This window comes from Amblyomma americanum, chromosome 8, assembly GCF_052857255.1.
Source record: "Amblyomma americanum isolate KBUSLIRL-KWMA chromosome 8, ASM5285725v1, whole genome shotgun sequence".
Classification (NCBI taxonomy): Eukaryota; Metazoa; Arthropoda; class Arachnida; order Ixodida; family Ixodidae; genus Amblyomma; species Amblyomma americanum.
The window spans coordinates 12,855,751-12,871,565 of record NC_135504.1 but is presented as its reverse complement, the minus strand read 5'-3'; the positions used below and the strand labels follow the sequence as shown (position 1 = coordinate 12,871,565).

The following is a 15,815-nucleotide window of genomic DNA, read 5'->3' as shown; positions in this document are numbered from 1 at the left end:
TGCTGTGCAGGAGAGGAACGGGCTTTCCCTCCAGTATCTCGAGTCTCTACTGATACAGAGGACGAAAAAGATGCTTAATTGCAACGATGGCAATCTGCCGCCCACGTATGCAAGATGCCTCGGACGATTATTGAAACGGTCTTAAGCAGCGCTCTGCGAACATTGTTTTCAGTGAACAAGGCTTCCGTATTGAAGCCGAAACGTCTATTTTTTGACCCAAACCTTTGGTCGGCGTCTTCCTTTTTTTTCGGTAATAATACGAACTTGCTACCCGACCAGACGAGATTTCGTCAAACCTTAGATTTTACTAACAACGATACAGGAACAAAACACCGTCGTGGCGGTAAATATGGTTCTAGTGACGAATACCGGCTTCTAGTGCAGCTGGGTATATACGTTTGGGAAAAGGGTTTTTTTTTTACAGGAGCGCAGGTTATTTTCCCACTTGGTGTTGTATGGTTTAAGGTCGTGTACATGATTTTGCGGAGAACAATCGTGATAAGGTTGGACCGCAGCCATCAGTATGTCTGTGTTTTTGACACGGTCGATATGAAGTTTGGGACGTAGGGAGCTTTCGTTGGGCTTGCTCATGTAGTGCAACCTCCCATAGTTTTTTATTGGCCGCCAGAGAGAAAAGTCAGACTGAATTTGGGTTCTCTAGTAGCTTTGTTGAACCTCTTGAGTCACACGCAGAGATTATCATGTCACCACGTTTGCAAACTTGATTCATATAAACATGATTCACTGAACTGTAGGGTGCAAACATGCAACATCACCCTGGTTTATATGTGGATGTCCATCTATTTATTGCGGCGGGAGTTATTTGGTGCCTTGCTTTCGACGAAGACTCCACCGATCTCTTTCAAACGGCTCAAGGTGAGCTGCCGGATCTCCGACATGGATAGGGGGAGGTCGTAGTCCCGTTCCAAGGTGCGCTGTACCTCTACGCCCACCAAGGAGTCCATGCCGAGTTCGCCGAGCGTCATGCTCAGGTTGAGGGTCGATATTTCCTTGATGCCTGCATGGTATCATGCATTTTCTGTACGAACACCTAGAATTGCCGCACTTTTCCTCAATATATCCCAGCATTTGGCCCCCTGAACTGCCCGAGTAATGAATGAAGAAAACTATGCTGAATCCGTGCTAAAAAGAAAATAAAACACACTCAGTAAGTCGTACGTTCCTACGACCGGATGCACTTGAGCGCGTGCTAACTGTTATGATTCTACGTAAAACAGGTGGAAAAAAGCATAAAAGTGTAGAGAATCCACTCTGGAGACACAAACACTGGTATCAGGCTTTGATTCGCACGCATCGGATTATGTCTTGGGATTTTGAAAAAAGTGGTTCAACATTTTTTTATTGCATCTAAAATCAACAACGCGCCTTGGTACCAAGCTGGCAGAAACTGAGGAATAATGCGCTCCAGCTCGGTACTAGGAGTCTTTGCAAACACCAAAATCCACGAATATTGAGGCGCGGCAGAGTCCACATGTTTGGAACCTCAAAAAGTGCGACTGCGCTCGCTTACCGAAGATGTGTGCGACGGTCTTGACAAGATCTTTTACGTTTGGCTGCCACTCCTCACTCTTGGCGGTCATGTCAGCCCTCACCACGCTTGACACGACGGGCCGACTCTGGCACAAGAACTGGTCCAGCGCGTTCATGCACGAAGTGATCTTCTGCGGCGCGTAGCCTTTGAGTTCGACGTCTCCGCCCATAGTCTCGTGCAGCACACCCACGTCCCCAACGGGACCCCACTGGATAGCTAGGCCTTGAAAATGCAGTGAAGAAAGCATATAATTCGCGTGTAATAATACTTCCATAGGTTCAGTTAAAAGGCCGCGATCTTTAGGGAGTCTAGTTGTGATGCATTGTGCACGCTACGACACAAAAGTGAAAGAAGGACCCTGACACACGGAGCGCGAACTGAGAACGGTTTCAGTCAGTTGTGGAGCCTTGTCTTTTATTTAAAAAAAAAATCAATACACTGAGGGTCCCATGACAGAAAGAATTCAAAGCACGTAAGTAGTCTTCAATGCCCTCAGGAATTTTTTTTTATCTGCATGAAAGCTGCGGAAAGGCCTAGTTTGTTTTTCATTCTTCGCTTCCGTAGTAAGCTGATCTGGTTAAGAAGCAACAAAAGAAAACAATCTTCACAGACAGAAGGAGCCCATTTGCGCTTTGTCTGCTCTCGATCTTTTATGTTCTTTGCATACCCAACAATTCTGGCAAAAGCATTTTTCAACGGGAACCTGTTTATTAGCGTAATTTTTGATATATTGTAAGATTTCACTATAACACTCAGTATATCCGCAGATCTCCCGTGGGCAGGCTTGAATCTTGTTGCTATTAACGTTTTTAGTGTCATTAAAAGCGTTCCTCATTGGTTTTAATTGGCAGTCTTAACTCGCCGATGCGAGTGCTGGAAAAACTAAAAGATTTTGCAACACATCGGAAGAATGGACCGTTACCTTTAATGTTTCTATAACAATACCATATTGTTGGACATTGTAGGCAACTAGGGAAGTCACACAACTTTTTCCAGCCCTTCTGCAAGATGTTAGACCTCTTCGCAAAGTTAAAAAGTGCTTTGTATTCTCATTTGATGTACGTTCCGCCCTGTTCCATATTCAATCAGCGTATAATATTATGTTTTTGAAATTATTTTATTTACCTAATATACCCACCCTTCTACTGTTATCACTCCCAAGACTCCTCACCAATGCCGAGGAATCTATCAGCGCTTTTGAAATGCCGGCCGAAACCTTTCTTTTCATTGTTGATTCTCTCCTCTGAACACACTTCGGCTCTAGCTAATCACACAAACTTGGTTTCCTAAAATGGAATTCATCTGGAGCTGAGACTGCAGGCCCGAAAAGCTACCACGACTGAGCGAAAACTAACCAGGCAGTCCGTCAGCAACCCGTTGCTCGCAGATACGCTCCATAACTGAGTTGGCGTAGCCGTAGTTGCTCTGTCCGGCATTGCCCCGGCCGCACGAGACTGACGAGAACACGACGAAATGGTCAAGCTCGGAGCATCGCCGACGAGACATTTCGTCGAGGTACCGAGCGACATCGGCTTTAGGCTTGCACGCGCATCGGAAGGATTCGGCTGTCTGGTTCTCAAGCAGGGCGTCGCGGAGGACCTGTGCATGAAAGAAGGCCGCACAGCTTCGCAGAGTTTCCAACAAGATTCTTTATAGACGCCAAATTTTTAGTCGAGGCTTGGTAAGAATTTTCATCAGTACACCGGGGACAAACCACCAAAACGGGCCCTTGAACTCAGCCGTCAAAATAATGCACGATATGGGTGTCCCATTGCTTGCTTGGATGCAATACGGTGGTTATTTCTGATCTAACTTTTTCAGGGCAATTTAGGTGCAAAATTTTGCGAAAAGGAAAAATTTAATATGGTTCAGAGAGTTTTAGAATTCAAAATTGCCTCTCTATGTTTTATATTGTCGGGGTTTTCAAGCTGATGCAAAGAACAGCAGCCTGAAATAACGATTCTTGGGTCTTAAAAAAAGGAATTCTTGGTTGTGACCTTGATCATCACTCTTCTAAAGCTTTAAACAGATATATACGATGGCAATGATATAGCGACCACTTTTACAGATTTCGGTGTATCTCAGCTCTCAACTGAACACACTACGCCAAGACGCCGCATGCGCAGGCACATATCTCCACGGAGTTTCTGGGCTGTTAGATGACACTGTTCTGCAAAACATCGCTGGACACACTCAGTTCTGGAGACTAGCAGCACGCAGGGGAGCAGCACTTCCACGTCGTTACGAATGACACATTTTGAGGGACAAAACCACGTCATCGGTCCTGCCGTTGGTTGCCAACATGATGAAGCGTCTGACGGCTACCGAGCTCGCTCGACAGAGGTCACAACAGCAGTACGCTTTTAGCCACCCACATTCTTTGAGGTGGCATGCAGAGTTTCACGACGGAAGTACGGTGTTGATGATGGCAAGCACACGAAAAAAATGTTGAGCTGCTTGTTAAGCGCATGCCCAAACCTTTCACTTCAATGATAGGCCTTTGAATTCCCTCATTTAGTTAAGCGTTACACCCAGGAGATAAACATTACCAAAAGCAATCCGTGCAATAACGCGCATTCTAAGAAAACAGTCTGATATGCTAATAATAGGTAAGGCTGAAAGATAAGCATCAAATAGCCACCATATAACAGAATAACGATGCTGTGAATTATAGAGGTGCGACAGTTTCTTCAATAGGCGGCTATACGATGCTTGCTTCCAGTACTGAAAATGTTTAGTGTAGAAAACTTCACGTTGTAAACTGAGTACGCATTTTAATGCGAAAGCATTTCTTGGCTCGTCAATGGCGTCACCGGAAGCTGTGGACAGGTGCTGTGGACAGGTGCCGTGGACGGAAGTTGTGGACAAAGGGTGCCCGCACGAACTGAATAAATGTGCAGTCGTAGCGCCGTCATGCGTCACCCACTGAAACACCGCCTCGCATTGTACGACACTGCCTAGGAGATGGCGCGCGCGTAGGTACGTAGGCGAGATGTCGGAGGCGAAATGGTGGACTCGTACGAGGGAGGAAGGACACGCAGCAAGAGAAATACTGCACCTAAGCAGACTTAAGTGCACCCCTGGAATTTTTACACAGAAACTGAGCGTTAGGTGGAGGTATTTGGTATAAGGCGCATTGAGCACTGAAAAAGACCGGCAGAGGCTGACTAGGGCATAGGTGTCCGAAGAGATTCTGTGGCGGTGCTCAAACATATACGCTTACCATGGCGAGGTTGAAGATGCCGCCAACAGGTCCCATGGCCGAGGCTTCTTCAATCACCTGCCGCGCTCCTTCTTCGATCGAGGCGTCCGACTTGCTCACGGTGACCTCAGCACCGGCGTGCTGCCATCTTCGGAGGCAGAGGCGCTGGTATCCGCTGCGTACCCCAGAGCGGGAGGTGAGCAGGAGCTTGCGACAGCCACGGCCCACCATCCAGTCGGCGAGCTCCAGGCCCATGCCGCCTAGTCCTCCTACGATGACGTAACACTTGTGACTGTAGAAGTGGGCACGTGCCGCGACCGTAAAGGTGACAGGCGAAGGGAAGCAATTCTTGCGCGGGCTCTCCTCTTTGCGAATCTGCGTAAAAACGCCATTGACTGAGTGATATTGTGTCCAGCTTGCCCGCACATCACCAATTACAGCACTATCTGTCGTCCGTCAGTACCTATGCTTCCACCGCATTTTAGGTGAAATAGACTTGACCACTTGACCCCAAGTGGAAAATTAGTGAAATTAAATACGAAACTAACAGTTATCGAAGTGCATTTTTTGCACTAACAATTCACGACCGGGATCGGGTCCCTCAGCAAACAGTCGAGTGCCGCTCTGAATCAATGTTCTGCGCCCAGTTATCAGAAATATAACTGTGTGCTGTGGTCTTAGTTTTGTGTTTACTTCTCATGTCCCGTAGTTTGTTATTTTTGTGGTTTTCATTTATTGTCTTGTTTTCTCTGTACTATTGCATTGCTTGTTATGTATCTCCCCCCATGCAGTAATTAAATAAATAAACTTAAAAGGAATATCTGCGCTGGCAATTGGGAGAAAACTATACAGCGCGTGAGGTGGCGCGCGAAGATATTGACACTGATGTCCTTCTACTTCTGTCTGATAAAATGCTTCCTGCGTTCACCCCGAGTAGCTCTGACCGCTATTAATTGGAAGTAGATAAAAAATTCCCGCTGTAATTTTTGATGTTTACCACTATCTGCAGGTGGTGGAAGCCTCGCAAACTAGAGGCCTTTGTTAAGATTTTGTTGGCTTGATATCAAATATAAGATAGAGAGGGAGAGAGCGAGCGAAGAAAGGAAAAACAGAAGGAACGTCTGCCTCAAAAAGCAACGAAAAAACTGCCAAGGCTCATAAAGAAAAACTGGTACTAACTTATTCTTTTGTGGAACCAGTCAATACTAGCGCTTCAGTAAGGGGACGATTAAAAACACGAGTAGACGACTAAAATTGAACCTTTTACCCGCTAGCTGATAAAAGCCTTGTTGAATTTAGCGTTACATGCCAGCAGGCGTCGCCAGCAATACTTAACGCAATGTGCATGCTAATTGTGCGCAAATCCAGAAAGTTGCGTTTGAGCTGTTGGTTTTAAAGTCTCTCTACACCGGTATCGTGTAGGACAATGTGTGCTTAGTGCTAAATACGGCTTCAGATTGCATGGCTTACCTCAAGCACGATTTTTCGTGTATGCTTTCCGGTGGCCATGAAGCGGAAGGCCTCCTCAGCTTGATCCCATCGGAATTGGTGCGTGTCCAGCGGCCGTACTGCTCCAGATGCGATACCTTCTTGGACGAGTTCTTGGATGCGACGTTTCTCTTCGACACTCAACGGGTCATCGTCATGCAACGTCTGCAGCGATATCCCGTGGAAAATGACGCTATTCGGGAAAGTCACCATTCCGGTGGGATAACCACACGACCGGCCGAATTCGCTGATCTGTATGAAACGGCCGTGCTTCGCCAGGCATCGCACGCTTCCCTGGAGCTTCTCTTCGGACTGAAACTTGAGCACTAAATTCACGCCTGTTGAGAGGAATAAAGAGAAGGTAGAAGCAGGAACCCCATTACATTGGGAGTAGCAGAAAACTATCCGTCCATGATTTTCGTCAACGAAATCAGAACAGTGAGCCCAGGTTACTGATCAGTCGCTGACCTGCTACATGTTTCGCACAACCTGGACTTCAATTCGTAATGTTTCTTTTTGGTGTCATATGGTTTATTGCTCCAAAATTGGTCACTGCTTCCGGTGAAGCAGGATGAGGGTGATGTAGAAACGGATGTAGTAGAAACGCTCTCGTGATGCCGCCTACTTGCATAAATACCGTCTTTGCCCATGCCGCTCTGTCGGACCGCCACTGACGCCAACGAATGGCGGTGCATCACATGGTTGGAGCCTTTGAACACCTTTATACTTACTAATTCCGCCTTCGCAAAGAAATTGTGTGATGGTTGTACTTATGCATTAGTGCGGTGGCCGTCGTGTGGCTTCGCAAAAATTTTATCTGGCAATGAGAAGAAGATACGGAGCCGAAATATTCTTCTTGCGCAGCGGAGCAAACAAGGTGTTCAAAATTAAGCGCTAAGGGTTTAAAACACAAACCTAGAGCAGTACCGAAATGTCGTCACTATCAATGGGTTATGCGGCCAGACGAACACAGTGAGAAAAGTTCTCATCGTAATATGAATATTTAATAAAACTCACTGTTTAATTTTTATTCACTGCAGTTAGCATCGACGTTTTTATTGAAACCTTCAAGGCAATGATATTCAAAGACTATTCAGTTTTGTACAACTTTACTAACGCTTCTTTGTCCTGAGCCGCCGCCGTGGCTCAGTGGTTATGGCTCTCAGCTGCTCAGCCAGGAGACGTGCGTTCGGTCCTGGCCGCTGCGGCCGCGTTTCTATGGAGGCGAAATTCGAGAGGCCCGTGTACTGTGCGATGTCAGTGAACGTTAAATATCCCCAGGTGGTCGAAATTATCCGGAGCCCTCTACTTTGCCATCCCTCATAGCCTGAGTCGCTTTGGGAGGTTAAACCCCCCTAAATCAAACCATACACCAGGCTTCTGTGTACTGAGATATGCACGTCTAAAATTTCAGCCCAAACCGTACAATTACGCATGCGAGATCGCGTCGCTCGGCATGAGGGTTCTCCCTATTGTGACCCAGCTGTTGTGTATGGCGCGTCGCCTGGCGAGAATGTGCAGTTACAAAAGACGGCTATAAATTTTCGCTCTTGGCCGGCAGTGAGCTATCGCCATGTTTAACCGCATGAGAAGTATAAAGCAGGACCAAGTCTTATCACCCCCTTTAGTAGTGACTCTTCGGATCCGTTGACCAAGAAGGAAAAGTTATCGCTGTCGCCTTGAACTTGCCATTCTTTTCAGGTGCAGCGGCATACCCGCCAGCTGCGTCGCACCAGAGAGGGGCTTGATGCCGAGTGCTTTGGTCTCGCATGTGCAATTTCACGGCTTGGGATCAATTTTAGACGTGCGTGTCTCAGGGCACAGGTGCGTTTCTGAACTTAAACAAAATAGAATAGTCTGTGAGTGCCGCTGCGTGTAAGTTTTCAATATAAATATGCACGCTAACTTCAGTGAATAAAAAGTTAATTAAGAAATTTCAGTTCATTACTCATGCTACGATGACTATTTTCTGAATAATTATATCCGCCAGGCCGCATAACCTATTTTACAGTAATGCTCTCGATATATATATATATATATATATATATATATATATATATATATATATATATATATATATATATATATATATATATATATATATATATATATATATATATATATATATATATATATATATAGATTTAAGAGAAGTGGGCACTTCTACAAAGACACTTTTATTTATCAACGTTTCGACCGCGGTGCGGTCTTCTTCAGGACTTCTTCAGGACCGCACCGCGGTCGAAACGTTGATAAATAAAAGTGTCTTTGTAGAAGTGCCCACTTCTCTTAAATCTTTATTCTGCGGAGCCAACGCAACCTACGTTATATATATATATATATATATATATATATATATATATATATATATATATATATATATATATATATATATATATATATATATAGTATAGAAAGATAAACGTATTTGGTTGCTAGAGGCAAAAATTCAAAGTTGAAAACGCTTCATTTAGCCATAGATTTATTTTGAGTCGACGTTTCGGACAGAGCCTGTCCTTTCTCAAGACTGAAGTTACAGGGGTCTTCTTCCTCTTCTTAAGGAGTTGGCACTGGCACACATGTACGACACATGAACAAAAGAAACAAACGGTGGCAAAGAATACTAGAAAATATACAGATAGAAAGGGAAAAAAGGGGGAACAAATAAAAAAAAAAAAAAAACGTGTTGTACCCCGCCGCCCACCCCGAAGCCGCGGGGAGCCGACCCCGGACGAGGGAAACAAAAAAAAAAAAAAAAAAAAGGAAAACACGGAGCGGGAGGGGATAATGGCTACCCATCAAGGCAACAAAGCGGCGGCGTGTAAGGTGGACAGGAGCAGACGGTGGCGGGATCGCCCTACACACAAAAGTTAAAGACGCGTGCACTCGCGTGCCCCGTACACAAAGAGTAAACAAATAAACAGAATAAAATGCAGACAGGGTCGGAGCTTCCGTCATCTTGAACCACTCCGGCAGCCAGAGCCAAGGCCGAATCAGCGGCGCCGTGAGCTTAACTAAACACACGTGCACTGTGCATGAAAACACCCAGACACACAGCAGTAAAACATCCGAGCTCATGCCAGTGTCGTGTGGCGGCTAAATGACAATGGCGGGAGCATTTAAGCGAGTAAGGTGTACAGAAACAGACGGTGGCGGAATTGTCCAACATATATAAATTGGAGATGCTTGCACTCGCGTGACCTGGCCAGAAAAAGTAAACAAATAAACAAAATAAAATGCAGACAGGACAGGAGACTTCCGTCATCTGGAACCATTTCTGCAGCCCGAGTCAAGGTAGAATCAGGGCGCCGTGAGCTTAACTACGCACACGTGCACTGTGCCTGAAAACACCCACAAAAGAAAAAAGTGGAAAAACATCCGAGTTCGGCCAAGTGTGGTGTGGGAGGTAAATGTGAATGGCGTGAGCAATTAGGCAAGGGTTCTTCAATTGCACCCCGTCGTCAAGGTAATCGAACTGGGAAGATAGGGGCAGGATGGGGTAGGGAATGAAGAAATTTGTGTGAGCTTGAAAAAGATGTCGCTGGCAAGAAACGACCGAGGTATGTCAAGCTGGCTCTCGTAATGTCAGCAACGGCCCTGCAAGGGGCGGATGGAGGACAATACACCTGGACTTTCATTAATGCCGTGAGGAATTGTTTCAAATTTGTAAATGAAGTACGACTCGCGTTGTTCTCTTTCCCGGGTGTTGTGGAACCCACCCTGTAGGACTGTTAACTTAATTGCATCAAATGGGTGGTTTCGCTCATTAATGTGTTTTGACAAGGGAAGGTTGGGTAGGGATAAGATATGCGCGCGGTGGTTATTAAAGCGAATTCGTAGAGGGTTGACGGTCTGTCCAATGTACTGCATACTGCACACACTGCATTCTAGGAGGTATATTACGTTGCAGGAATCACAATCAAAGTTGCCATTAATTTCCCATTTGAAGCCTGAAGCTGTGCTTACTGCACAGCTTGATGTTTGTATGTGTTTGCAGACCTGGCATCTACTTTTTCCACAGGGCCGGCACCCCAAAACCGGCTGGTTATTTGTTTTTGAGTGTACAAGAATATTTTTAATGTTTTTTGGTCGTCTGTAGATCACGTGAGGGGGAGCAGTGAAAATTTTGGTGAGGCGCTCGCTTTGTTCGAGGATGTTGAAATGTTTTCTGAGGATTTTGTTTACGTTAGGCGGGTTACTGGTGAAGGTAAGTACGAGATTGGCCCGGTGGTCTGTTTCGTCGTTGTAGCGACATCCCTCCAGTATTTGCTCTCGGTTGAGTTTAGATGCCTTTTCAATGGCATCGTCGACAATGGCGGGGGGGTATCGTTGCTTAATGAGGACTTCTCGCATGCGTTTGGAATTTTTTACGAAGTCCTCGTCTTGGGAACATATTCTTTTAAATCGATGTGCCTGAGAGTATGGGATGCTGAGAATGGAAGAGAGTCGTGCTCATCAACAAATTACCCTTACCGCGCTGGAGGCCACAGAGCTTATGTTCTTTGAAGAAAAGAGAGCGACTGAGGTACGCAAGACCAAACACAAAAAATTTATTCGAGACGGGGTTCCAGAACACGTGTGGTCAAAATCAATAACAAGCGAAAAAGAATCAAGAACGGAGGCAGCAACAAATATTAACCCCACTATTATAATAAACTCCAACAACAAATCCAGTAGAACGACACAAACGTCAACAGTTCAAGAAACACGCGTAGAACGATCTGAAATGACAGCACCTACTAATAATAATCTTGCGGTTCCAAGCGCCGACTTTGCTTTCCAGCACAATATTATTAATCTATCAACCAGGGCCTTAACGACAGAGGAAATATCCGTCCTTTCTCGAGGCCTTACATTCTGCCCTACCACCGGTAAATACAGCGAATTCTCGGTGTTAAAAGATTTGGACAACTTTGCACGAATGTTGCGACTCCGGGAATACTTCTTCGATCGTGCGCGGGTTACCGCGGATAGCAGAGAACTCGTCGTTACTAACCACCACTGGACTCCTAGTATAGGAAGGGACAAACACTTGGACATGTACATTAACGCCGTCCAGAAAGACATTATTTACGCCTACAAGAACCAAACTCCAGGGAGGCAGAACTTGTCTAAAAACGAACGGGATGCATTGAAGGCTCTGAGCAGAAGGACAGATATAATCATAAAACCAGCGGATAAGGGAGGTGGTATAGTTGTCATGGACAGCGAAAAATACATTGAAGAAGGCTTGAGACAACTCTCTAACATTAGTTTCTATCAACGTCTTGAAGCAGACCCAACTGCGCAATACCAACATTTTGTAGCGGAGACCCTGGGTCAACTTGCGAAGAATGGGGACATATCCCTACGGTTATCTAAAGCCCTCACCGCACCACACCCGTCGCCGGGCCGATTCTACATGTTACCGAAAATCCACAAAAAGAATAATCCTGGCCGCCCTATAGTATCTGGCATTGGCACGATTACAGAACCAATTTCCAGTTACATTGACACACTAATTAGACATATTCCAACAACACACGCATCATACATACGCGACACAAACCATTTCCTTCGCGCAATAGCAGGTCTCAAACTCCCGGAAGGAGCCTTCCTGGCAACACTAGATGTAGTCTCTCTCTACACAAACATTCCTCATTCCGATGGCATTAAATCTCTGATCGAAGCGTATGAACAAAACAGAAAGGAGGAAACCCCTACCCCACGTGTTTTAGAAATACTGGCAAAAATCGTACTCGAATATAACAACTTCGAATTTAACAATGAACACTATTTGCAAATTAATGGCACAGCCATGGGTACAAGGATGGCACCAACCTACGCCAATATCTTCATGCATAGTATTGAATCCAAATTTCTGAAAGATTGCCCCATTAAGCCCACCCTATACAAACGCTACTTGGATGACATCTTTTTAATATGGACTGACACAGAGCAAGAACTCGTACGTTTTATTGAAAACTTCAACCTCGTCCACCCCAACATATCTTTCACTTACACGTACTCCAACACCAAAATTAACTTTCTAGATGTTGAGATTTCGGTAAACAAAGGCTCACTTACCACCGGTGTATATAGAAAACCGACGGACCGCCAACAATACCTACACTTCCAAAGCTGCCATCCTCGTCACTCTAAAACAAGCATCCCATACTCTCAGGCACATCGATTTAAAAGAATATGTTCCCAAGACGAGGACTTCGTAAAAAATTCCAAACGCATGCGAGAAGTCCTCATTAAGCAACGATACCCCCCCGCCATTGTCGACGATGCCATTGAAAAGGCATCTAAACTCAACCGAGAGCAAATACTGGAGGGATGTCGCTACAACGACGAAACAGACCACCGGGCCAATCTCGTACTTACCTTCACCAGTAACCCGCCTAACGTAAACAAAATCCTCAGAAAACATTTCAACATCCTCGAACAAAGCGAGCGCCTCACCAAAATTTTCACTGCTCCCCCTCACGTGATCTACAGACGACCAAAAAACATTAAAAATATTCTTGTACACTCAAAAACAAATAACCAGCCGGTTTTGGGGTGCCGGCCCTGTGGAAAAAGTAGATGCCAGGTCTGCAAACACATACAAACATCAAGCTGTGCAGTAAGCACAGCTTCAGGCTTCAAATGGGAAATTAATGGCAACTTTGATTGTGATTCCTGCAACGTAATATACCTCCTAGAATGCAGTGTGTGCAGTATGCAGTACATTGGACAGACCGTCAACCCTCTACGAATTCGCTTTAATAACCACCGCGCGCATATCTTATCCCTACCCAACCTTCCCTTGTCAAAACACATTAATGAGCGAAACCACCCATTTGATGCAATTAAGTTAACAGTCCTACAGGGTGGGTTCCACAACACCCGGGAAAGAGAACAACGCGAGTCGTACTTCATTTACAAATTTGAAACAATTCCTCACGGCATTAATGAAAGTCCAGGTGTATTGTCCTCCATCCGCCCCTTGCAGGGCCGTTGCTGACATTACGAGAGCCAGCTTGACATACCTCGGTCGTTTCTTGCCAGCGACATCTTTTTCAAGCTCACACAAATTTCTTCATTCCCTACCCCATCCTGCCCCTATCTTCCCAGTTCGATTACCTTGACGACGGGGTGCAATTGAAGAACCCTTGCCTAATTGCTCACGCCATTCACATTTACCTCCCACACCACACTTGGCCGAACTCGGATGTTTTTCCACTTTTTTCTTTTGTGGGTGTTTTCAGGCACAGTGCACGTGTGCGTAGTTAAGCTCACGGCGCCCTGATTCTACCTTGACTCGGGCTGCAGAAATGGTTCCAGATGACGGAAGTCTCCTGTCCTGTCTGCATTTTATTTTGTTTATTTGTTTACTTTTTCTGGCCAGGTCACGCGAGTGCAAGCATCTCCAATTTATATATGTTGGACAATTCCGCCACCGTCTGTTTCTGTACACCTTACTCGCTTAAATGCTCCCGCCATTGTCATTTAGCCGCCACACGACACTGGCATGAGCTCGGATGTTTTACTGCTGTGTGTCTGGGTGTTTTCATGCACAGTGCACGTGTGTTTAGTTAAGCTCACGGCGCCGCTGATTCGGCCTTGGCTCTGGCTGCCGGAGTGGTTCAAGATGACGGAAGCTCCGACCCTGTCTGCATTTTATTCTGTTTATTTGTTTACTCTTTGTGTACGGGGCACGCGAGTGCACGCGTCTTTAACTTTTGTGTGTAGGGCGATCCCGCCACCGTCTGCTCCTGTCCACCTTACACGCCGCCGCTTTGTTGCCTTGATGGGTAGCCATTATCCCCTCCCGCTCCGTGTTTTCCTTTTTTTTTTTTTTTTGTTTCCCTCGTCCGGGGTCGGCTCCCCGCGGCTTCGGGGTGGGCGGCGGGGTACAACACGTTTTTTTTTTTTTTTTTTATTTGTTCCCCCTTTTTTCCCTTTCTATCTGTATATTTTCTAGTATTCTTTGCCACCGTTTGTTTCTTTTGTTCATGTGTCGTACATGTGTGCCAGTGCCAACTCCTTAAGAAGAGGAAGAAGACCCCTGTAACTTCAGTCTTGAGAAAGGACAGGCTCTGTCCGAAACGTCGACTCAAAATAAATCTATGGCTAAATGAAGCGTTTTCAACTTTGAATATATAGATATATATATATATATATATATATATATATATATATATATATATATATATATATATATATATATATATATATATATATATATATATATATAAACCTGAGAGCTTGATTATGAACACACCGTAGTTCCTGCTAGAAGTTTGTTCAAGGCACATTGCTAAGAAAACTACCAACTTTCGATATAACAAAATTAAGGAAAAAGTAGTTTTCTTGATTCCATTTTTTTCTAGGCATGTTTTGTTACAAGTAATTTTCATAGATGGCGCCACCTACACGAGCTGCGTTGTGAAATTACCGCTGAGAGTGCAACGCGCTAGGGTCGCCAAGTGCACTGCCTTGTGGCCGATGTATTTAGCGGAATGACACAGTTGCAGACGCTCAGCCCCTGTAGTCTTCCCTCCAATGCCAAGAAAAGCTTTCGGCGAGTAGAGCGGTGCTGGACAGCATCACAGGCAGCACCTGTGATCAGCCGTTTGCTCCCTCACCTCCTGTTGCTTTCGTCACGATCGACGTCACGTCCAAACTATGCAAAAACGAGATGAAACATTCGAAAATGTGGCCCCTCAGTTCAACAATAGTGCAGACAATCTATCCTTGCCATGTATATTCGCGTTTACAGATGCGGCTCTAGAACACGAAAAATAAAATTAGCGTATGATTTTCGATGGAGGCGTGTTTCGACGGAGGCGAAACGCTAAGGCACCCGTGTGCTGTGCGGTGTCAGTGCAGGTTAAAGATCCCCAGGTGGTCGAAATTATTCCGGAGCCCTCCACTACGGTACCTCTTTCTTCCATTCTTCTTTCACTCCCTCCTTTATCCATTCCCGAACAGCGCGGTTCAGGTGTGCGCCGAGATGAGAGACAGATACTGCGCCATTTCCTTTCCCCAACAACAAATTTCAATTTCATGCTTTTCAGTGCGCTTCTGAAAATACAAGTCTATTAGCAATGTACTTCATTAATCTCAGAAGTGCCTCATTAATCCGACCATTTTGTTATTTCATTTGACATATTGCGCCGATTAATATCACGTGATATTAAAGGGCTCACCTGATATCTAGCTGATCATAGTTCGAAGAGTATGGAGCCCCTTTCTAGCGTAAAATAATCAGTGGTATTCTTGCAACGACACACTTTTACCATTTAATGACGCTTTCTGACGGGCTGGTGGTGATTTTTTCCAAATATTGTGTGACACAGCACTGCGCCGCTAGCTGTGAAGTAAAACAGAGCGCTTACCCCTGCCTTGGGTCTTTCGCAGCACATGTTCCTCTATGGACAGGCGGCGAGAGTTTACAAAGTTCCCATCCGACAGCTGTGGAAAGCGAGCTTTCAGATACTCGCGTTCCGCTTCAGAACCTAGTTTCGAGGACACAAAATCAGCATGCTTTTAAGAATCTCCTTAAAGTGTCGAAATAGTTAAGGTGCTTACGTCCAGAAGCTA

At 45.3% G+C, this 15,815-nt stretch overlaps 1 protein-coding gene across 1 annotated transcript in view; it reads right to left on the bottom strand.

The window, feature by feature from the left end:
- Nucleotides 1–800: 800 nt before the first annotated feature.
- The window catches only part of LOC144102152 (fatty acid synthase-like), a 43,300-nt gene continuing 28,285 nt past the window's right edge, over nt 801–15,815 (bottom strand). The window contains exons 19-24 of the mRNA XM_077635468.1: nt 15,611–15,730; nt 6,225–6,580; nt 4,776–5,129; nt 2,908–3,151; nt 1,532–1,774; nt 801–1,018 (exon numbers count right to left, since the gene is read on the bottom strand). Of these exons, the coding sequence (XP_077491594.1) occupies nt 801–1,018; nt 1,532–1,774; nt 2,908–3,151; nt 4,776–5,129; nt 6,225–6,580; nt 15,611–15,730 (1,535 nt within the window). The remainder of the gene's footprint in view (nt 1,019–1,531; nt 1,775–2,907; nt 3,152–4,775; nt 5,130–6,224; nt 6,581–15,610; nt 15,731–15,815) is intronic.